This window comes from Sinocyclocheilus grahami, unplaced genomic scaffold, assembly GCF_001515645.1.
Source record: "Sinocyclocheilus grahami isolate Dianchi unplaced genomic scaffold, SAMN03320097.WGS_v1.1 scaffold814.1, whole genome shotgun sequence".
Lineage (NCBI taxonomy): Eukaryota > Metazoa > Chordata > Actinopteri > Cypriniformes > Cyprinidae > Sinocyclocheilus > Sinocyclocheilus grahami.
In genome coordinates this window covers 440,917-466,093 of record NW_015505993.1, presented here as the reverse complement: position 1 = coordinate 466,093, position 25,177 = coordinate 440,917, and the positions used below count along the sequence as shown (strand labels likewise).

The 25,177-nt window shown below is 38.5% G+C and overlaps 1 protein-coding gene across 1 annotated transcript in view; it reads left to right on the top strand.

Annotated features, from left to right (window-relative positions):
* The first annotated feature begins 589 nt into the window (after window positions 1–589).
* Window positions 590–25,177, top strand: part of LOC107562241 (uncharacterized) — a 63,031-nt gene continuing 38,443 nt past the window's right edge. The window contains exons 1-7 of the mRNA XM_016246847.1: window positions 590–629; window positions 929–1,125; window positions 6,761–6,790; window positions 14,796–14,945; window positions 15,730–17,364; window positions 20,332–20,382; window positions 21,428–21,769. Coding sequence (XP_016102333.1) covers window positions 590–629; window positions 929–1,125; window positions 6,761–6,790; window positions 14,796–14,945; window positions 15,730–17,364; window positions 20,332–20,382; window positions 21,428–21,769 — 2,445 coding nt within the window. The remainder of the gene's footprint in view (window positions 630–928; window positions 1,126–6,760; window positions 6,791–14,795; window positions 14,946–15,729; window positions 17,365–20,331; window positions 20,383–21,427; window positions 21,770–25,177) is intronic.

Here is a 25,177-nt window from a genome sequence, read left to right as displayed (position 1 = left end):
ATGCTAAACTATCACCCATCCATTCAATGTATACCTTCATAGGTAGATTTATATACATCGTTGTGTCACACGCAGAAGAGGAAGTGCTCCATTTTATGTAATGCAAATATGCATGCAAAGATTTGTCCTTTCAAAAGGCTGTTTAAGTTGTCCACTGAAACCCTCTTACATTAAAGTGGAACTTTTGCATTTCAATGTGTGGAAAGGAGTTTTGAAGGTTGCTATCTTCTTTGCCTGTGGTTCTCTAAAACATTTGAAAAATAATAAACATTTTAAGTAGTTAAGAACGTTTTGTGTATATATTCCTGAATTATACTATTTGTACATCTGATGTAAGATCAAATAATTTGTAATAACAATGTATATTAAGAATATAAGATTAGATTTAATGCATTGGTTTAGGGCAATTATTTAGTGGCTGCAAAGAGCACCTTTTTCATTTCATGGCCATTCAGAAATAACTTTGTGTTATATATTTATATAGAAACATATTTGTATTATGATTAAATAAAAATTTTTGAAAGCAACATATAAAATATAATTCATTATATTGTAGTGAGTATTTTACCAGTGCCCAGTTCTTTTGAGGATGACTCTTAGAAACAATGAGTTGGATTTCCCTGTAACAGGTCAGGATAGAAAATTGCGCACAGTATATAATATTACACAATATAATGTATTATATATTGTATATTTTATTTATTACGTAACATATATTAAGAAACCATTAAGAAACCAACACATTATTTTGTTGATATTTTTACTGGAAACCCAGAAGAAATAGGGTTTCTTTTGTAATGAAAGGTTTATTTTTATTTTTATTTTTTTGTAATTGCTTGTCTCAAATAAAAAAAAAATTCCATTGCATGGATAGACTGTATCAGTTCTAAGTAAAGCCCTGAACATTCTTCTATTGTGTGTCAAATAGAATTTTATCAACCGGTATCCACACTGGGTGAAATTCATGATGGTCTGTCTCAGAAGAGTGAGAGTGAGCAGCCACAGTTTCTTTCTGGAGATGAAGCTGATGCCGACCTCAGTCTGGATCAAGACCAGGAACAGGATCAAGAGCATAGCAACAGTGAAGAGACTGTTATGACACCTACAAGAAAAAAGGACATTAAGGTAATAAGATACTATTTAATGAGAAATCACATATTCAGAAGAAATGTAACAAATTCTACTGCATCTCCTATTTTAATAGGCAGCCCTAGTGTAAATAGTTAAGATCGCTAATTTGTGTACTGACATGGCTGACAAGTGATCCACAATCAAAGATTTAGATCGTCTAACTGTAATACTGTACTGTACTGTAAAATTTCCAATCAAACTGAAAGCATAAATCTTGGCTATGCACTGCCAGTTTCATATACTTACAAACCCACCAAAATAAAAGCTTGCTGATTTAAAAAAAATAATAAAAATAAAAAAGTAAATATTAGCATTGAATTTTTAATTGTACTATAAATAATTATTCAATAAAAATGTATTTTTATTTAATACTCACTTTTTACTTCAAAATATAATAGAATATAATATCACACTTCACACTCTATTTATTATTCTGTTTATTTTATTTAAAAATGCAAAATAAATACTATAAATACTAATACTATTATCACTATAATTATGTTCAGCTATATAGTATTATTATTATTGTTGTTGTTGTGGTTTTGGATTCCAAGTACAAGGCTCCAGATGTACCATGGTGTGAACATGTCTATTTTTGAGGAATTGTACTTTTCTGAACAAACATTTTCTTTGTAAAACACTGCCAAATGTTATTAAAGGGGTACTTCACCCAAAAATGAAAGTTAATTTTCATGTTTTGGTGAACTATCCCTTTAAGTAGGGATGTGCGAGACTAGTCAACTAGCCCAGGGTTCCCTTTCGTGATGGTCTCTCGACGTTGTGTATAACTTGCTGACGATAAGGGAAGCACCTTTCTTAGACCCATGCTTGAATTATCCTTGCCTGCAACCAACTGTGACATACATCTGCTGTTTTCTCTCTCTAATGCTGTCTCTTTTGAATTACTTTTTTAGAACACATTAACTCTTTCCCCGCCAAACACTGAATTTTACATTATTCATGAGACAACGATTCCCTGCCAAACACGGAAAAGTTCTCAATGTTATACACTCAGGGGCGCTATTACGCATCTCCTGAATGAGTCTAGAATCACTCGATCAAAAACACAGATGAAGAAGATGCAGAAACGAGCGATCTCATATGTAAGCATATGCCTATGAAAAGTAATACAATTATCAACACTAAACCGCATATAAATGAAAACTGCCTAATGTTACAGCACTCTGTGGAGATCCAGGAAGTGGAAAAGGACTGTGCAAGTTTTGGGGATGTTGATGAAAGCGATCTACTGCATATTTGCTTTGATCATTGTACTGAATATGATTCAGATGTAGTATTTGATAAAAATTAGATTTTCCCAGCTTTTTGCTCAAAATGTAGCTTTTTTTATGAAACCTACCTACATTCAAGTGTTTGAATGCTTGAAGCTAGAATAAAAACAGATGTTTTTGTTTAACAGTAGAGGGTCTGTTCTTTATTTTGATGTATTGCATGTTCATATACAGTATTCATACAACAAACTATTCTGGGGGCTATGAAAATTTTGTGAAAATCATAAAAAATGCTGGCGGTGGCTGGCAACATTTTTAAAACACGCTGGCGGGGAAAGAGTTAAACAATGCTATAATTCATTTCTTCCATTAAACATTTCCCAGCTAAAGGAGGAAGCATATCTGGGCCTTAATACGCAGGAGGTATTTTAAAGCATCAGTGTCTATGGTTTTATATACATTATACATTTCCCTTTTAATTCAAATCAGCATTTTGCTTGAGATCATAGTGAACAGGTGATTTCAGGAGGCCACGCGTTATTAAAGGAATAGTTAACCCAAAAATTAAAGTTCATTTAAATTGTTTGGTGAACTATCCCTTTAGGTAGGGATGTGCGAGATTAGTAGACTAGCCCAGGGTTCCCTTTCGAGATGGTCTCTCGATGTTGAGTACAGCTAGCTGACGCTATGGGAAATACCTTTCTTCTCGAAATAACACCATTGCATTGCAGTGGCCAGTGGTGCTCAAGTGCACAAAAAGGGGGTGGAAAATCTCCCTATATAAGCGGCGCTGAGTGATATTTCCTCAAGAATCATTCTCCTTCATCTCACCCTTTGGCATTACAGTACAACTCATTGACAGTTGCTTACACTACCTGCTGTTTATGCCGGCACTTTTTGCCCTTCTAAGAAAACAGACCTACCCTGCTTCAATGTCGTGGTGATGTCTAAGGTTCAAGCTCAAATTCCCAAATGTTTGTTTGAGTAGAGTACATGTTGTGAATTATTGGGATAACTGGCTGCTTATGGCCCAATCAGAGGATGTGCTATGCAGCCACAGAGATCTGCTTATCAACCAGCTGTGGTGCTTAAGGGCTCACAGTCAACTTAAAAGCCATCTCCAAAGAAATGTGTGTTCTCTTTCTGAATGTGAGTCTCAAATCTGTCATCATGCGAGCCCATCTTATCCATCTGTACACAACCTATCATGAACTCGCTCGCGATGTTCAAAGAAGGGAAGTCGCTCCCACTATAGAGCTTTCAGAGAACACTCAGTTTCTGCTGAACTGCTGGAGATGCTGTCAGGTTCCCCATTGCCCATTCTCCTGAAAAGGGGTTTCCTCTCTCAAGCAAAGGACTAATTTTGTCATGGCCAACCCAAACGTATGGAATCTGCAAGTCTGGCCGCTCAACAGAGCCTGCCAGCATCAGTTTCACTTCCATTGCAAGTGCTGAGAATGATTTCTGAAGCGTGTCTACTAGACGTAAAACTCCCAAATGGAAAGTCTTTGTGAATTGGTGCAGCTCTAGGGATGAGGATTTTGTAAGCTGCCCGATCCCAGTAGTTTTGTCCTTCTTACAGGAACGTTTGGGTGACAGCTATACCCCCTCTACGCTCAAAGTGTACATGGTTGCTGTATCAGCTTTTTATAATAAAGTGGATAACCAATCGGTTGGGAGAAATTATCTGTTTTTAAAAAGTTTTTATGTGGCGCGAGACAACTCTCTTTCAAAACAGAGCTCTTACTCACACTTGCTACCATTAAGCGAGTCAAGCAATATGCATGCTATTTCAGTTAGCGAGACTTGCATGGTTTTTGGCATGTCTGTAAAGCTGTCCTTAAAAGGTTAGTTCACCCAAAAATGAAAATTAGCCCATAAATTACTCACCCTCAAATCATCCTAGGTGTATATGTCTTTCTTCTTTCAGATGAATCCAGTCAGAGTTATATTAAAAATAGTCTTTGATCTTTCAAGCTGTTTAATGCCACTCAGCGGGTGTTGCATGCATCAGTCCAAAAGAAGTTAAATAGAAAGCGCCAATCTATTTTTAAAAAAGTGTCTCACATGGCTCGGGGGGGTGAAGAAAGGCCTCCTGTAGCAAATCGATGCATATTTGTCAGAAAAATATCCATATTCAAAACCGTAATAATCACTTTAGTGTAGCTTGTGCCAACAGTTGTACACAGAAGCAGCTCCAGGCTGATGACGTATGAGTTCAGTGTTGCGCATGCGCTGGTGAGTCTCGTGAAAACCAATGTTGTTAACAGGAGCAAAGGAAGCAAAGTTTCCTAATTTTAACCAAGGAAAACAAATCTTATTTACAAATCCTCGTTTTGTACTTCTAAGTGACCATTGTTTTGTTTTGATCTCTCCCCTGCGCTTCCGCGTTCGTCACTTCTGAGCGGTGCATGCGCAAAGCTGACCTCATACGTCATCCGCCCGGAGCTGCTTCCATGTACAACTGTTGGCACAAGCGACATTAAAGTGATTATTACGTTTTGAATATGGATATTTTTCTAACAAAAACGCATCGATTCGCTTTTTATTTAACTTATTTTGGACTGCTTCATGCAACACCCGCTTTAAAGTGGCATTAAACAGCTTGAAAGATCAAAGAATTTTTTTTATATAACTCCGACTGGATTCATCTGAAAGAAGAAAGTCATATAAACCTAGGATGACTTGAGGGTGAGTAATATATGGGCTAATTTTAATTTTTGGGTGAACTAACCCTTTAAACCAAGAGCAGACCATAGTATGTGCCTAAAGTGTTCTTAAAACAGTTCAGAGCCATTGATATAACTCTCTCAGCTTTCACCCTGAGTGAGTCGGCAGCTGGGGAGGATACACCCACCCTGCCACACCTGCAGCCACTCTGCCTTGTGTGCTTTGTGCATTTACCAGACAGTTAGGTTCTCTGAACAGCTGTTTGTTTGTTTTGGTTGCTGTTATTCAGTGGAAAGATTCTAAAGTATATAGCCACTCAGTGCCACTTATATTGGGTTCACCTCTTGAGCTTCTGAAAATTGTCACCAACTTGGCATGCAGTATAGTCGAACCATGTACACAATTGTGCTTTGACACAATTGTCATATTAACTGACTTATAATGTTTGCAAGGACTCACAACTTCCAGAGTGTCCAAACTCGCATAGTGTATGCCTGGCTTAAGGGAGGCATACAACATGTGCAATGCTGAGGGCTTCCAGTGCATGTTTGAAAAACCCTAGATTAGTCGACTAAACCAGGGGTTCTCAAACTTTTTGGGGCCCGAGACCCCTGGGGAAAAAATTCCATTAACCCCTATATAATTATAATGGTGATTAAGCATGTGCTTTTCTACAATGTGCACATATATTTTAGCTTAAAAACTGTAAAATTCACTAAAAGGCAACACTATTGGTGGCAGTCGTGGCCTAATGTTTAGAGAGTCGGTCTTGTAACCCAAAGGTCACAGGTTCGAGTCTCGGGACCGGCAGGGATTGTTGGTGGGGGGAGTGAATGTACAGCGTTCTATTCCACCTTCAATACCACAACTGAGGTGGGAGCCTTGAGCAAGGCACCGAACCCCCAACTGCTCCCTGGGCGCCGCAGCAAAAATGGCTGCCCACTGCTCCGGGTGTGTAAAAGTGCATGTCAGTTAAAACAAGTGGACACGAGCACTTGTCTACTTGTTTTTAACTCACATGCACGCACTCTGCACTTTTTGCATGATGCAATTTATTAAATAAAAAAAATGTTTTGCTAGACTTTTTCAGTCTGTATTGGATTCAGTGTGTGGCTACCTTCTTGTTCGTATTCTAGTATTCCTTTGGCTCTATGCACCTGCAGTAAAAGGATACATTTTTTCCTATTTGGAGCACTACAATTTTTCTTTAGTTAACAGTTTAATTCTCACACTTAGTGTTTAACTGCTATTTCTGTACAGGTTATGTACCAATGAGAAAGCATTATCTTAAAATGTAGATCAGTATGCATGTGCAAGGAAATCCATCCAAATGTAATATACCTTTTTATCTCTGTTTCTCAAATGCCAATGATTACACCCATGCCAAGTTGCTGACCCCTGCTCTAGTTTTGGGGCATTTTATTCTTCTCCAACTAGTCCAACATCTCCAGATAAAGTTTGTGCTGTTACTTCCCTGGACTAAAAGTTGTTGTGTATAGTGTCTGCATACAGTTGATGTCCCATATCTACATCTAACTGAAATCTTCCCAAAAAAAAAACTTTTTTCCTATCTGATCCTGTTTAATCCTGATCTGTTCTTGCTCTTGTAGAAGGCCTTGCTCTTGTGTTTCTTACTCTCCTGACCTTGTCTGTAACTAACATCAACCTTGATCCTGTTTATTCCTCCATCTCTGCTGCTTTCATCTACCTGTCATCTACACTTGAAGAAGGAGTCAACCCCTCTACACAAGCAGGAGGTATCTCTTCCTTAAAGTTCTTCTGTTGAACATGTTTTTGTCTAGAGCTGGTTACCCTAGTGAAAAATAAATATACTAAAATGTGTTTGAAATACATTTATTTTATGCTAAGTATACTACAAATACGTACAGTATGTACATTACATTACGCATTTATGTACTTAATAAAAATACCCTGCAATTGTATTTTTGGTATACTAAACTGGTATACTTAAAGACTGCTAAATTGGAACAACTAATTTTGTACTTTAATTGTAGGGAAATAATGCTGAAGTCCAACTAAATATATACTTAAGTATTTTTGATTGTGCTAAAGTGGAACTATTACAAGCATACTTTAGGTACACTTTAAATATCTTGCATTTAACAACCGATATTATTCAAAGATCATACAATCCTCATCAATAGTGACATTAAAACACATTTTAGGCTTAATATTAAGAAACGTGCATTGTGCACAAGTAGTACTCCAAATGAAGTTTAGCTATAATTTTTATATGTTAATAAAATTGAACTATACCAAGTATGACATAAATGTATTTTAACTATATTACTTTTTTACTAGGGTAGTATGACAGTAATCTGCAACAGAAATGAATAAACCAGAAAAGGTGTGCTGTATAATTTATAGTGATACAGTGGAAGACACATTTGCTTGGCTACAGATAGGGCTGTGTCTCAAACAAGTCAAAACAAGAATCAAGCTATTCTCACTCTCAAGGCATCCAATACTACCACTATATAGACCATAATACACTGTCTGGCCAAAAAAAAGTCACTGTCTGTATTTAAATAAACAAATACAAAAGATTTTAAGATTGTATCATTATTGCAGTGATTAATATGTTTCTGGCATGTTGTATGTTTGGCAACAATTCTTTTAACCCTAACTGATGCAGTGAATGGCTTTTTATTTCTCAAACAACCATGTTGGAAGACGTACCCATGTCCAGTGTTGGGAGTAATGCGTTACAAAAGTAATGCATTACAGTAACTGATTACATTTTGCTGTAACCCAGTAGTGTAAGGCATTACTAATCAATTTTCAGTAATATTTTACTAGGTACATGTTCAGTAATGCACGCATGCGTTACAACACACTTTTAGCCCAAAATGTAATTGTTCAAAGAAAAAAAAAACAGCAAGACCGCGAGGCATTAGCGAATCAAAAATGCCGCAAGTAAGTTCTATTTTCTGTTCGTGGTCAGTCAATAGCCGCGTGTGGTGTCCAAGTTTGTAAATAAAGACTAAACAACAGCTTCTGATATATTTGTTTCATTAATCTCCCTCTCGCTGGTGGATCTTTGTATTTTGTGGCGTTGTATAGTGCCGCGAGGCTACTGGCCCGACTGTGGAAACGCGGCATGATTTCGGCCTCTGTGCTCAAGGTCCGAGGCTATTAGCCCCGCCCGGCTCGCTGTAAGCCCTGGCTCGCACTGGCCAGTGGAAAAGCGGCTAATGGGTGAAGATGGCAGAAGACTGTAGCCTACATGCGTGAGATGGACCTATGCGCATCTTGTCATGGCATTAGAGTTAGTTTACATATAGTCCTGTTGTGTCTAATATGAATAGGCCCAAGCTATTCACAGATATTGTCAGATAATCACTTTACCTCTACCATACTTGTAACAGACTTGGATCGTTTGTGATTCTGGCTGTCATCCTTTCTTGTATTTTCTTGAGTCTTCACTTTGCCAATTATAAGCTATATTGTTAGTAGCCTGGATAGCCCACAGTCATTATGCTACACCATACCTCTACTGGATGTAAAATGCTCTGCAGTACGAATTTTCCCTCAATAAATTCCTAATTTGCTGCTTATTAATAGTAAGTAAGGTAGTTGTTAAATTTAGGTATTGGGTAGGATTAGGGATGTAGAATAAGGTCATGTAGAGTAAGGCATTAATATGTGCTTAATTACTGACTAATTAATGGCTAATATTCTAGTAATATGCATGCCAATAAGTCAAGTCAAGTCACCTTTATTTATGTAACGCTTTTAACAATACAGATTGTGTCAAAGCAACTGTACAGTTTTTTTAGGAAAATAGTGTCAATAATGCAAAGTGACAATAGTAAACACTCATTTTTCAGTTAAAGGCAGTTCATCATTGAATGCAGTGATGCCATCATCCAGCTCAGTTCAGTTTAAATCGTATCTGTGCAATCAAGTCAACTAGTTAAGAGACCCTAAAATAAAGTGTTACTATAAGTTCTACTTCTGTAGTTATTTTGGTGAATGTAACTCAAAAGTAATACAGGAGTCATGTAACGCATTACAATTCTGAGACAGTAATATTGTAAGGTAAGGAATTACTTTTCAATAACAGTAACAAGTAATCTATAATGTATTACAGTTTGGAAGTAACTTGCACAACACTGCCCATGTCTACGGTGGCCGAGAAAGCTCAACACGCTGCAAATGAAAAAAAAACACACGCAAATTAAGAAAGCATCTTCATCAATTTGACAACACGTGCTGCAAATACTCACAACACAACCAAAAACAGAAATGTGCTGCAAATACTCACAACACAAACAAATGCTCTTCAAATACAGAAACATGCTGCAAATACTCACAAAACAAACAAATACAGAAATGCACTGCAAATGCTCACAACACAAACAAATACAGAAATGTGCTGCAAATATGCACAGACCACATTGGAAATGTTTAAGGGAACCGCAAAGTGATGAATGTGGCTGGAACATGCTTATCAATGTTTTGCTTTGAAAGGTGATATTTTTGTTTATGCTTTTTTATATATATATATTATTAACCTAAATAAGCTGACAAAATACACATTTACTGTAACTGTGTTACAGTGTAACTGTGGCTAACTTTTACAAATTCCTTTTACTACAAATACATTTTCATATTTATGTACTTAATAAAATGCCCTGCAATTGTACTTTTAGTATACTAAATACTTGGTATACTTAAAGTCTGCTAAATTGGAACAACTAATTTTGTACTTAATGCACTTTAATTGTGCGGAAGTAGTGCTGAAGTACAATGAAAGATATACTTAGTGTATTTGATTGTGCTAAAGTGAAACTATTGCAAGTACACTACGGGTACACTTTAAATATTTAGCATTTAAAGACCGATATTATTCAAAGATCATACAATTCTCATCAAATGTGACATTAAAACATTTTAGACTTAATATTAAGAAATGTGCATTGTGCACAAGTAGTACGCCAAATAAAGTTTAATTATAATTTTTATATCAGTAAGTCTTGAGTTATCTGTCAGTAAATATGTTAATAGATTTTAACTATACTTAGTATGAAATAAATGTATTTTAAATATATTACATTTTTACTAGGGTATGTGTATTGTATTTATACAATTTATTTTCTTTATTTCCATCTATTTTAGAATACTTGATTATCTAATCAAAATAACAAAATATTGCAGTCATACAAATGTTGCATTCAATTGAAGTTTATTTAATTACCAATCAGGCAAACGTTAACTTCAAGAATGAACAAAAAGTGGCCTAGATTATTTTGAAGTTCTAGATGAGTTTGATTTGTTTGTGTCGGCTGCATGAACATAACAATTTGCTTTCTCACATCACTATGCTTCAACTTTGCTAAATAACGAATGTGTAAAAGTGTCCAACTGGAAATAAGCTAATGCAAATAGATGGTAATAGTTGGGTCGTAAAAAAAACATTTGCATGTAGTTTTGTCACATTTGTTTTAACTGCTTCAGGTACTACTAATTTTAGCATCATCCGAGGCTTGACGGCAAACATACTGCTGCTCTCCACTAATGCAGCATCTAGTTAACAAATTAATGAATTTAAAATTATGTGGAGACATGTACTGTAGTGTACTGTATACACATAATTTTGTTGTCTGTTTTAAATCCTCATCTAAAGTGTGCCATTCTGTGCAGCTCACGTCTCACATATAAAAAAAAAACAGCATGAGGTGTCAGTGATTTTGCCACTAGAGGCTGCTCTCATACTGTATAATGACAGCGGACCCTTCTCAGTTGCTCCAGCAATGGACACAACTTGGAAAAATCCGGAATAGATTTTTGCTGATAATAATAATAATAATAATAATTCCTTACATTTATATAGCGCTTTTCTGGGCACTCAAAGCGCTTTACATAGAAAGGAGGAATCTTCTCAACCACCGCTGTGCAGCATCCACCTGGATGATGCGACGGCAGCCATAGTGCGCCAGAACACCCACCACACACTAGCTTATTGGTGGAGAGGAGACAGAGTGATGAAGCCAATCAGCAGATATGGGGATGGTTAAGAGGCCATGATGGTCAGAGGCCAATGGGCGAATTTGGGGATTTTTAATGACTACAGAGAGTTAGGACCTCGGTTTAATGTCTCATCTGAAAGACGGTGCTTTTTGTCAGTATAGTGTCCCCGTCACTACACTGGGGCGTTAGGACCCATACAGACCACAGGGGGAGCACCCCCTGCTGGCCTCCCTAACACCTCTTCCAGCAGCAACCTAGTTTTCGCAGGAGGTCTCCCATCCATGTACTGACCAGGCTCAACCCAGCTTAGCTTCAGTGGGCAACCATTCTTGGGCTGCAGGGTTGTGTTGTGAGCATTTGCAGTGCATTTCTTTATTTGTTTGTTTTGTGAGTATTTGCAGCATGTTTCTGTATTTGGTTGTGTTGTGAGTATTTGCAGCACATGTTGTCAAATTGATGAAGATATTTTCTTAATTTGCATGTGTTTTTTTTTTTAATTTGCAGCGTGTTGAGCTTTCTCGGCCACCGTAGACATGGGCAGTGTTGTGCAAGTTACTTCCAAACTGTAATACATTATAGATTACTTGTTACTGTTATTTAAAAGTAATTCCTTACCTTACAATATTACTGTCTCAGAATTGTAATGCATTACATGACTCCTGTATTACTTTTGAGTTACTTTCACCAAAATAACTACAGAAGTAGAACTTAAGGTAACACTTTATTTTAGGGTCTCTTAACTTAGGGTCATTTCCATACCCATTTTGTGCGTACATAATTTTCCACGCACATATCGGGATTTATAAAAAATAAACTAGGCGTAAATATGTGCGCACCGTACAGACACTCTAGACCAGGGGTGTCCAAACTCGGTCCTGGAGGGCCGGTGTCCTGCAGAGTTTAGCTCCAACCCCAATTAGACACACCTGAACCAGCTAATCAAGCTCTTACTAGGCATACTAGAACCTTCCCAGCAGGTGTGTTAAGGCAAGTTGTAGCTAAACTCTGCAGGACACCGGCCCTCCAGGACTGAGTTTGGGCACCTCTGCTCTAGACCGTGCGTACGCACTCTTTTACTGGAGGGAGCGAAATAAGGAAGTAAACAAAATGATTTTAAAGTCTTTTACATTTGACATACACGTTTAGATTAAATATGGCATTCTGAATAATGAAGTTAAGCACTGACATTTCATGAAATTATTATCCAGAAATTACAAAATTTTTATATGAATTTAAACAGAAATATTTGCAATGGATGCTGCTTTCGAACAATTTTCCTGTGGTATGTGATTTAATGTTTTAATCACAGCGAGGATTGCTTGACGTATGACAATTCCGCTTTAAATTATGTTCTAAATAGCAAAACTGTTGCGTGAATAATAATGATCATTTTTGTAAACTTGACTTTGTTTGATGGCTTTGGAACATAGGCGGTAACGACAGACATAAGGATGCACTCGTTGATCAAACAGTCCATTGGTCTGATGACAGTAGAACCTCTGTTCACAGGTGTCGCGCACAGACAGTAGCCTAATGATAACTCCTTTCGTGCTCTTCCCAATATTGTGACAAACACCATATTTAAAACATAGAATTTGAAGGAAACTGTAAGATATGCACGTTTTATTTTCCAAATGTTTTGTTATTGACACGGTGAGTCAGACAGCTAATTACACTGCAAAAAAATAAGGCCTATCTCTTTCCATAAAAATATAGGCTATAAACATTCTAAAATATATGTTTGCCTTTTAGGCAAATTGCATAAATTAGAATAGTGATGTCTCAAAACGCATTTATAGTCCGTATCTCATATTTTCCTAACGTATTCCTACCCTTAACTGCGTTAAACATGTTGTAACATGGATGGAATATGCATGGAAATTATATGCAGATGACGTTATGCATATTAAAACTAGGTGTTGTAAGCTCAATAAATGGCTATTTCGGGGAGGAGACGGTGTGAAGATTCATGTACGCACAATCTTCCCTTGACTGGGTATTACAAAGAGAATTTTGTGCAGGTTCTGGCATACGCATGGCTTTATAAATCTGAAAACTTTTGTACGTATGTGAAATCTAGCTTTTGTGCGTATGCACACATTTAGGATGAAATCTACGTAAAGTTTTATACATGAGGCCCCAGAGCTTATTTTGACAAGGTAAAAAGAGTGTTGTTTGTCGGCGCTGATAGCGTAGTGGGCAGCACGTCAACATGTAGCGCCGTTGCACTTCAGGTCCCGTGTTCGAGTCCAGGCTTGGGAACCTTTCCTGATCCTGTCCCTGCTCTCTCTCTCTCTCTCCAACTTCATTTCCTGTCTAACTACTGTCCTATCAAATAAAAGGCGAAAACGCCGAAAATCTAAAACAAAAAGTGTTCTTTTACACCACCATTGAGAAATTTTAACCAAAATATGTTATAGACTTTTCATTAAGACCCTAAAGAATCATATCAACTTGTGGAAAATGGACATCCGATGACCCCTTTAAGACAGGTCATTGGTAAATGAGACGTTGAATCAGGAGAAGAAGAGAGACCAGCAAGCTTGTGGTATTGCTGTCTTAAGGTATTTCAAGTTGTGATGGGCGATTAAGACAGTGAGGGTGTTCTCTCTTTCAGGGCTGACTTAATGGCAAGGAGTTCCCAGTTACTCACATCATAATTCGACACACTATTTCCCCGTTTAATACTGTAACGCTGCTTTGACACAATCTGCATTGTAAAAAGCACTATATAAATAATAATGGTGGTGGTGGTGTGGTGATCATAATTCTGTTTGGCAGGATTCAATTTGTGGGATTAGAATGCACACAAGTACATCTTAGCTGGGTTACCATGATGTTGTAAGACGACTGCTTTTATGTCAACGTTGAAGCCATCCACTTCAACAATGAAGGGTAGAGACAGCTCAGGATAGTGAAGTCGATGCAGGGCTAATGGCATATTCTAGGAAAGTAGTGGTTGTAATGTGAAACTCACACTTCTTGGCTTTAACAGTTGGTTTGATTTAGAGGTGATTGAGAACTAATCTGACATAATTGATGTGATCTTCCAGAACAGACAAAATAGTCAAAAATAGTCCTTAGTCAAAAGAGCTCATCCACATGTCTTGATTTCTTTTTATAAAAGTTATAACACATCTCTCCCAAAAAAAACTAATAATTTTAGCTGTCACTCACATTCATACCACAATCAATGCAGAACAACTTAATCACTATGATGTTTAAATAGATAATCAAGCAAATTACATAATAATACATTTAAAAAGAGGATCAGTATGTTGGCTTTGTAACATTCTATGATATAGAATGTTAGTTATATCACCCACTCTTATACTTTTTTGTGTCAGTTAATGTCAAATTTTCCAAAGAAGAACCCATACATTCTGCAGTAAAGTACATTACTAACAAAATATCAAATAGTTATATGATATACCAAGCTTCAATGAACATGACACCAAATCAGTTTTTGGATACATACCATGGTTGTATGCCTGTAAGTACCTTGGAATATCATGTAAAAACCATGGTACGTGGATATGGTTGGCATGGTATTTCATTCTGATGAAATAATATCACAATTATCTATATAATCGTATGTATCTAGGTTATAGAGTATTTATTCAGTCTATACTCACATCTTAAACATTACTATACAATTTTAAGGAATAGAAGAGAAGTCTCATAATATATGGATGAAAATATAAATGTTTAAAATCCTACTAGATGTTTTCCTGATCATTGCTGTTCTTTCTCTGGTACTCTCTGTAGTTTCTAGACAAATCAGATGATGTTCTCTTGAAGCACCAAGCCAGCATCAATGAGCTGAAGAGGGCCCTGAGGGAGCCCAACAGTAAACTGATGAACCGGGAAAAACGTCTGTCAGGGACGTCCCCAGGCGGCTCTCCAGAGAAGAAAGCAGTGAGTATGGAAATACTGCATTAGGACAGAATATTAATACATGTGCTGATACTTGGTTTAGTCTCTACTTTCTTGTTTGATTGCAGTCATCATGTATATGTGGATCATGCTGTATTGATTGTGTGCAATGTCAATTCCCTCAACTGACAAGGAAAATCCTTAGTGTCAGTTCAGTTGTTACACTTTTTGGAGCAATTTTGCATTGACTAGTCTAGTAAAGGTAAAAAGAGAAAGTATTATGTGGTGTGGGTGTAGTGTTTATTGCCAAACTAATTGTTGTTTGCTGATACAGATTTTTGTTTTACCAGATATAATGAATTTGACATGTATGCCATGTTGCTTTAACATTCTAATTTGTAATGTTTTATATTCAGTTCTCCACTATGTTGCATTTTGTTGTGCTATTGTATTTAATGGTTGCCCAAGTCATTATTGCTGCTGTGTTTTCATTATGCTGATTCCTGCTTTCATGTTTGTTTATATTCTGTGTTAAATCCCATTATTTATAATCATTTTACTTGTATTGCTATTTCTTTTTCATTATTTTCAACATCTTAAATTGCTCTTTAAATGTTCATAATATAAATTAATTTTTGTTTATCCTCTTTTTTTCTTTTTCTTGGAGCTGGCCATCTATCAGGAGGCTGTTGGTGCAGGGGTAGGGGATCCTGACAACAGCCTCTCGGTGGAGGGCTTCATCCAGAAGACATTTAAAATTCACTAATGGTTACTGGTTTGATGACAAGTTAAAGAACTAACAATTTTAATTTATATGATTAAATAGGGCTCTGAAGAACGGGTGTTGCTTGACTATGAAATGGAGGAGAAGGGAGAGTACAAAGCTAGTACACCTCCACCTTCTCTGGTCATTGATCCCCTTCGAAAGGAGGAGACAGAAAAACAACAGCAAATTACCAAGATGACACACATTGACCTAATTAGAGAGGACAGTGATGAAACACAATTGCACATGAAGACTTTTGCATCCTCAAAAATAACACTAATGGACAAGTCAGGTGAATCTAAGGAAAATATCATCACAGGGGAAGATGCCACAACTAAGATTAAATCTAAATTGTCTCATGAAATATCAAAAAAAGAGCCTACACCACTTGCTGAGTCTCAGCCTAACAGCAAGATTACCACTACAGACATCATGGCGGAGAGTTCTCAATGTAAAGTCAGAAGGGAAAAAATACCTCAAAGCTTAAACTTGGGGAAGTCAAGGGACTTCGTGTATGAGACAGAAGCCAAAGGTTCAAACATCACACACGATAGTGTAGAGTCTGATGAGGACAACAATACTGAACTTATAAAGGAGATTGTGATCTGTCATCCTGAAAATTTCAGCACAACAACAGACACATGGACATCATCCATGGCTGAAAAGCTAAATCAGCCAGCCACAAATACATATGCTGCAACACCGCTTAAAGAAAATAAAGAGTTTGACAGAGTAATGGGAAAAGACTTGCAGATTCCCAATCAGGGAGCAAGAAAGATGCATGAAAGTTTGCATGATTCAGGAAAGTCTGATGATGCAAGAAAATTTGTAGAATGTCAAGAGCAGCTATCCAACGAAGAGAAGATTATGAACACTGAAGGCAAACAAGAAAACCAAGATTCATTCAGTGGCCCTGGCAAAGATGAGCAGAAAAGTGTCAAGACTGATATCAGATTTGAAGTCATGAAAGTCATCATGATTGATAATAGCGAGAATGAAGCGAAATCTGGAAAAGCAAAGAAGAAAGAAACACTAGATTTGGGTCTTGAAAAGAAGATAAGCAATTTTGAACTGGAAGAATCTGCAGAAATCCAACTGGCCATACTGAAAAAAACTAGCCAGAGTGTTACTGGACATGTAAAAACAGATATAACAAGAATTGTTCCATTAAAACCTGAGAGAGTGAGGAGCCAAGGCTACAAAGATGACCTAGATATTGGACAAGACTCTGAACTAATGAAAATAAATTTTAAAAGATACAGTATGAATGAATCTTTTGTGAGACACTTTGACCCCTGTAAGTTCGAGAGCAGGGACACTAGGTATTTCCATGCAAACTGCACCACAAGTCTAGTGAAAGGAAATACAAGTCAGGAATTATCTTTAGCTGTCAAGGACATCTGTGTGTGCTCAGAGCATCAAGCGATAAAGAGTCTTGAGAGTTCACCAAAAGAAAGGGGTATATGGAATGAAGACACTACAAAACACACCAACAGAATAGTCCACAGAGATCTTCTGCATACTGATGAGAGAATTTCTGAACTTCACTTCTCCAGACAGACAGTTAACCAAAAAAATCCCCCTCCAACACCTCCAGTCAAAACAAAGAAAGCAAGAGAATCAGGTCTCTTTCTGCGCAATAGTCACATTTTCAGCAAAGACCCAACTCTTGAAGTCATCAAAAAGAACCTTCTGGTAATCAACATGACATTTAAAAAAAATTCAGTCACTGGACAAACAAGTATTGCATGAACTTAAGATTGATTCACACATTCATTGTTTTCCTTTTTATAATTGAAACTTACTTGTGTTTACTGTGTAAATCATACTGTTTGCTTGCCCATGAAGAGAGGGGTTAGAGAAGCCTATAATCTAACCATTAATGAGTAGTTTTCTGTTTAATATGCAGTCGACTACACAAAAAATATCTATTTATATTAAAACTATTTAATAAATAGGTTTATAATTGTCTGGTGGTTAAATGTTTTGGCCACTTCGATAGCCCATTTCTTCATAGTAAATTTTGTGAAATTACATAGTACCTTTGAACATTTTTGAAACACTAACAGCAACCAGCCTGAGTATTCAACCCTTAACAGAAGCTTTTTGGTGATTGTCACATTAAATAATGAATTCTGCATGATGAGCAAGGGCGTAGAATACTTCGAGAATACAGGGGACCTGTCCATCAGTTGCTGTGTGAATTATTTGATCTCTTTTAAAACTAGTTGGTTTATTTTTAAAACCCACTTGCTGATGTGAAGAACCCCTGCATGTTAAATGAGATTGTGACGTTTTTATCCTCTAAAATATAAGTCAAGAACCTCTCGGGTTACGCATGTAATTGTGGTTCCCCGAGAGGGAACAAGACACTGCGTCCCCTAGGGGACACTTTGGGGAATGCCCACAGCATGACCATTGGGCCACACACCCCATGACGTCATTAGCAGGGCACACGGAAGTATAAGTGGATGCTGATAATACACTTCATCAACTTCTTTGTCTGAAGGAGACATGACACAGGCAGGCACAAGGCATGTCTCGTTCCCTCTCGGGGAATCGTAGTTACATGCATAACACCAAAACGTTCCCCTTCATGAGAACTCCACACTGCGTCCACTAGGGGACATTTTGGGCTACGAAATACCAACCACACCATGCCCTGGTGCATGCCTGACCACCAAGAATAGTGGTAAACACACACCGGCGATGGGGGGAGGCCAATGAGAGAGAGGGCCGACACACAGCAAGCACTAAGCACTAATGGCACTTTTCCACTGAGTGGTACGACTCGGCTTGGTACGGCTCAGTACGGCACGGCACCGTTCGGCTCGGCACGGTTTGCGTTTCCACTGCAGTTCAGTACTGCTTTAGAGTGGGCGGGATTATTCACATGTCGTTATAGTTGCGCCGCCTCTACTACCACGACTCCTAAAAAAAAAAATTTATTTCGCGTCGCCCCATTAAGCTCTCGCTGGATCCGCTCATCTGCTATCAACGAGAGGAACGTCTGTACTTCCGCAACAGAAAACAAAACTTTTTGGTTCTTAAAAAAAAAGGTGTGCTCGTTCAAAACAGTTGCGTTCGATCCTTCGCTGGCTGTGCTGATTTAAATCTAGCGGTTCTTTTGTGTTTGTGTCGCAAGTTCAGTTATGCAGGTAGTGACGATTCTCTCCGGCTAATCCGTGATCAGCAGAGTTTACACGTCACATTTTGGTAACGGTACGGTTCACTTGGAACCCCAACCGAAGTGGTACTAAAAAAAAGTACCAGGTACCAGGTACTGTACCCAGTGGAAACACCCCCAAAAGTGAACCGTACCGAGCCGTACCGAGCCATACCATGCAGTGGAAAAGCACCATAAGGGGACTTAGAAACAGAGTGCCTGCTATCAGCGTGCCTCTTCTCTATCAACTTCGTGAGATCCCATTTACTCTCTTTAGCATCACACCTCCTGTGTGCTCTAATCCTGGAAGGGGGAGGAGCATGAGTGGCCACTCTAGATTTCTGGTCCTGTCTGCGATCCTCGGACTGAGACGGACCAGCCCCCTCAAAGGTTTTGGGAGATGATCTAGAACGATGAGGGATGTACCTCTTGAAGTCTGCAGACTGCACCCTCGCCTCTCTAAACTTTTCCACCAACGCCTCAACGGATGTGCCAAAAAGCCCAGAGGGTGAGAGTGGAGCATCAAGGAAAAGGTTCTTCTCCTTTCTCCCAATGTCCACTAGATTTAACCACAGATGGCACTCCGTAGCCACCATTGCGCCATCGTCCGGCCGATGGCAGCAGCGGTTTTCTTGGCAGCATGGAGATCGAGATCTGTGGTACAGCTCCTCCATAGCCTCAGGGTTTGTCCCCTTACCTTCATCTAGATCTTTCAGCAGGCCTGCCTGGTGGGCCTGACAACACAGCCATAGTGTGCAGAACCCCCGCGGCCTAACCTGCTGCCACATACGCTTCTGTTTCTCATGCCCCCAACCAACTCCAGTCTCTTAGTAGCACGGGCCATAACCTCCAATATCTCCCTGCATGTGGGGCTGGCGTGCTGAGATGACTCAGTGCTCACACTTTCCTCGTCATCACCAACTACATCCACGTCCTCGTCTGGATGACGCCAGCAGCTTACTAACTGCCAAACCGGACGACCATGTCCAGATCCTGCGGCTTTTGACAAAAGAAGCAGAAATATTTCTCGTTCTCCAAACCTTTCTCCAGTTTCTCCAAAAGCTCCACCTGCGATTGCCACGATTGGAGCTTCCGGCGTGCCTCAACAACATCGGGACCAGAGCTGCAAGGTGCAGATGTCTGTCTTGCATCCCTGGAGAATAATGACATGGGCGATCTGTCTGAGCTTTTTCATTGCAAATTTCTCGCAATGAACATATTCAATGCCCTCTAACACTGAACACGCATGCTCCTCTCCCAAACAGATAACTCATGCAAGTCCTCAGATGTCCCTAGGGGACGCAGTGTGGAGTTCTCTTGAAGGAGAATCACATTTTAAGAACTAGAGAATTTTATATTCACTTACAAATTGATTTAAATGCATGTGTGTGTGTTTAGGTTGCAATGCATGTCTTTCTTTCCTCGTGTGTTGCTTCAATAACACAGCTAACTTTAGACTGCTTGTCTTTCTTTCTTGTTCTGTTTTTCCTATGCAGGAGCCTCTGTCCACTGCTTCTACTCTTGAAGACCCACAATATGATGTTAAGGTGTCTCATTCCACACTGTTTCCATGTTCTTACATGTTTTTTAAAAAAATACTTAATTTTCTACTCAGGCTCTTTTAACACCAAAAATAACAATATTAAAAGCGTGCTTTCGAATACTTTTTAGGTGTTCCAAGTGACAGTTTAGTGTACTTGCTCAATCAGTGGTCAGGATGATTAGAAAATTAGAATGACTTCTGACAGTAGTTGTTGTTGTTTGTGTAACCGTTAAAAAGTCCCAATTCAAAATCATGCATGCAAATTTTCTTTGGTCAATTCATTTATTTTTTCTACAAACTAGACATTATATTTGGTATTTGGTAATATGGTAGCCTATTTTACTGTAATGAACATGCAATGGATTCTTATCGTGGGCATTTAAATACCATGAATAATTCTAGATGCCTTATTATCTTAATTGTTTACATTTATTTTAGAATGCTCATTAGCTTCTTTTCCATTAACTGGTTAAAAATATGTCAACAAAATTGCTGTCTGGCAGTAGATGGTACTTATAGAACAGCAAATATACAGCAGTTACCATTGTTACCTAAAGAAGCATTACAATTTTCTGTTTCTGACACCAGTTTGTGCTGCAAAAGACAGGAAGTTAAACAGTATGTAAATGTTTGCAAAAAGCTATTGTGTTATTGTATTTAAATGTTTATGGTTATTTTTTATTTGAAAAATTCATGAAACTTATTAAGGACACAATATTGAAGTTTTTAGTAACCATTTTTTAGCAGTGTACTTAAGTTCTGTGGTAATACAGCACTGGTTTATCGTGACACAATCTTCAGCAATTATCGCAATATAACAATTTTAAACTGACACATGCCTACTGCAAACTATATGATAATATTTGCCTGCTGTGAGAACAGAATGCATCAACATATATGATGTCTTTACTGGATCATTACACTGGATCATTTTACTGAAGGATGATCAACTGCTCAAAATCACACAAATGATTTCTTCATATCTCCATCATTACGGTTTGTTTCATTATGTGATGTAGAAAAACGCTACCCCTTTTTTTCCTCAACAGCAGCAATCTCACTCTGCCCTGGAGGACGACTATAATTGTGAGTTTACTGGCTTGAAGGACACCTACCTGGCCATCGAGAGGAAATGTTCAAGTATGACTGTCAGCTCCACTTCAAGCCTGGAAGCTGAGGTGGATTTCACTGTCATTATGGACTTACACAGTGATGTGGAGGAATTTTCTAGAGGCATGACTGAGCTGGTTGAGAAAGACAAATTAGAGCTGGGCAGGGAGAGTTTTGACAACACTCCCAGGTCTCACTCCACCTGTCACATGAATTTGCAAGATGTATCACCTGGAAGAGAACATCTCCTTGAAGGTCGTGGTCCCCAAGATATAGAACCTGTAAGGGCGAGTTCGTATTCCATAAACAGGTCAAGAGAGGAAGAGATCTACAGAATTGTGACATTCATTACATAGTTTAAACTACATTATCATATTGCAAATTGTTTTATGCCTTTTTTCTTTTACTGAATATCATTTATGTTTTGGTAACATATTTGAATTTGTTACTTTTAATTATTTTCATTCTATTTCATTGTGTTTATTATTATTTCATTTATAAGAAATTCCTAAATCAAAAAGTCATCCACAATGATTTAATTATAGCATTGTATTGGAGAAGATTTTCTGAAGTGAAGACTGCAACAGCAATAGAAAATCCACATTTGGATTTGAATTTAAGGCCTCTTGTAGTATAAGGGTGTTTTCACACCTAGTTTGTTTGAGCCCTGCAAACACTCTCAGAGCGGTTCAGCTCGAATATGTGAACAAACATGTGATCTCAGACTCCCCTAAAAGGACCCACAAGCAAACCGTACTCGTTTATTTTGTGGGTCCGTTTGTGATTTGATTTCCTCGTGATTTATGTAAGTAATGAGGTCCTGGTACGCTCTGTATTAACGAACATAACAGTATTATATCTTATCTTATTATATATTATCTGCTTGAGATTGAACTAAGCAGTTTATATATTTATATAAAGCAGTTTATGTATTTATATTTTATGTATACAGGTGCATCTCAATAAATTAGAATGTTGTGAAAAAGTTCATTTATTTCAGTAATTCAACTCGAATTGTGAAACTCGTGTATTAAATAAAGTCAATGCACACAGACTGAAGTAGTTTAAGTCTTTGGTTCTTTTAATTGTGATGATTTTGGCTAACATTTAACAAAAACCCACCAATTCACTATCTCAACAAATTAGAATATGGTGACATGCCAATCAGCTCATTTATTGATGTCATTTCAGACGTTTCAATCTCTTGTTAAACTAAATAAACTAATAAGTAAATAAATAAACTGACTGTTAACTTGAACAATACAAAATAATTCTGTTTTCATTTATGTAATCTATGGCTAACTGTGCATTAAATTATTTAATGCATGATGGAGGCAAATTACGTCTCGGGTTACGCATTTAACCATGGTTCCCCGAGAGGGAACGAGACGCTACGTCCCCCTCTAGGGGACACTTTGGGGAATGCTGCCAGCATGACCGGTGTCTGAAGCACTTGTAAAACAACACCAATCCTATTGGTCCACGTGGCCTGTGATGTCATAGGCGGTTACCCAAAAGTATAAAAGGGCACATGCTTAATACGTCACCAACTTAGTTGTCTAAGGAGGCTACCAGAAAGGGACCCTAAGAAGGGGAGCAATCACCAACCTATCAAACAGCTAGTCCCGCACAGCTAGCCTAAACCCTCCTATGAGGCTGCCCAGACCACAAAGAGTGGGCTATCTATTTACAACCCTAGCAGGGGAGACAGCACTATCTAAGTGAGGGCTCCAGGAGACCGGTACTTAAAGACCCTAAGAAGGGGAGCAGTCACTGAGCTAGCACATAGATATCCTCTGATAGCTATATGAGTAGGAAGGGCTACCAGAAGGGGGACGGACTGAAACTCCCCAAACCACAGAGAGTGGGCTGTCTACTTACAACCCAAAGAAGGGAGACAGCACTGTCTAGGTAAGGGCTCAAAACCCTAGGCAGAGAGCAATCACTGAGCTTGCACATGGCTATCCACAAATAGCTAGGCTGTAGGAAAGGGGACCACTGCAACTGCCAAGACCACCAGCAGTGGGCTGTCTAATTATAAACCCTTTAAGGGGAGACAGCACTATCTAGGCATGGCTCAAGGAGACTGCTACTTAAAAACCCTAGGCAGGGGAGTGATTACCGTGCTAGTACATAGTTATCCTCAGATAGCAATGTTTCCGGGAAAGGTGATGTGAAAACACAGCTAGCTTCAGATAGTAAGCCTGTCTTGCCATAACAATGGCTAAAATATAACCACCCTCAGATGGCTATGCTAAGGAGGTCCCCAATCAGTGTCAGTCCCACAGTAGGCTAGAGAGCACTGTTATATTGACCAGAGACTCACAAGAGGGAGGTCCAGACCATCAGCACATGATTCGCTAAAGAGTGAACGCATAAAAAAACCATTAGTCCAAGATCAAAGACTGATGCAAGCAACAGCCATAACACTAGCTGGCTGGACACAGTTATCCTCGAATAGCATTTCTCTCAGATAAGGCTGAAGTTTGCCCAGACCATGGAAGTGGGCCATCTACTTAAAACCCAAACAGTCTAGGCAAGGGCTCAAGGAGACCATTACTTAAAAAACAGAGGCACCACCCACTTAAAAATACCCAGAAGCCTGGGGAGGCAGCCCACACCTAAACCCATGGAAGGAGCATAGGAAGAAGCATTCCCCATAACCACTCTAGGTGATTAAACACCCTGGGAGAGAAAGCTCGCAAGCGTTTCTCCACGGACATTCAGTATATCCACGCCCAGCAAGGCTTTCTACACACAATAAAAAGCATATTAGAGAGGCACAGCTGAGCTGAATATAGCTCCGCCCGTGATCTCACAATCTCGTAAGCTTGGAGCTAAAAACGACTTGGTGCTCACACTAGAGGTCTTCTCGGGTTCTAAAATCTGTACCCGACCTGAATCGACCCAAATCACTTCTTGCCCGAACCCGACGTACATAAATTAATTTTTTTTTAAAAGAAAAACCCGACCCGAGACAGACCCGATGAAATTAGACCCGAGTCCAACCCGACCCGACTGCATTTATTTTCGAACCAGACTGGACCTGAACGTAAACAGCATTGACGTGTGCACAGCCTGCAGCCCTGCAGCCAGTCAGGAAAACCCCGGTGTCCTGCTGACTGATTTGGTCGCTTCTCCATTACTTTCATTTATTTAACATTTATTGAATTTTATTATTACGTATTTGTTATTAATTATTATATTATTGCCTGCCTGATGGATACAAGTTATTTCTGAGTTCGGCTTTCAGTTGTGACCAGTGGATTTGAAAAACAAACGTGAGAGTTTGATATAAAAATAAATCGATAGCTTTTCATGGCTAATCTAAAGCATAACTAATGATCATAGCATAATTCATGGCTTCGCTAGTGTTGTCTGGAACCAAATTTCCGCCGAAATGCTTCCGCACACAAAAAAGAAAAGCCCTGCATGAATACGCAGAGTAATGAAGCGAGTGGATTTTCCTAATGGAACTTATGTCTGTAAGATCGATTTCTGTTGGGGAGGTTAACATATGCTCCTTTTCTATGTGCGTTTCTCACTTAACGCGAACGTGCAAGTACACATTACACAAGTACACAGCGATAGTTTAAAAGAATTCAGGTCTTATCGGGTCCATTTGAAAAAAAGCACATTTATTTTAAATTACCTGAGACCCGAGGTCGTTAATACCAAACCCGACCCGT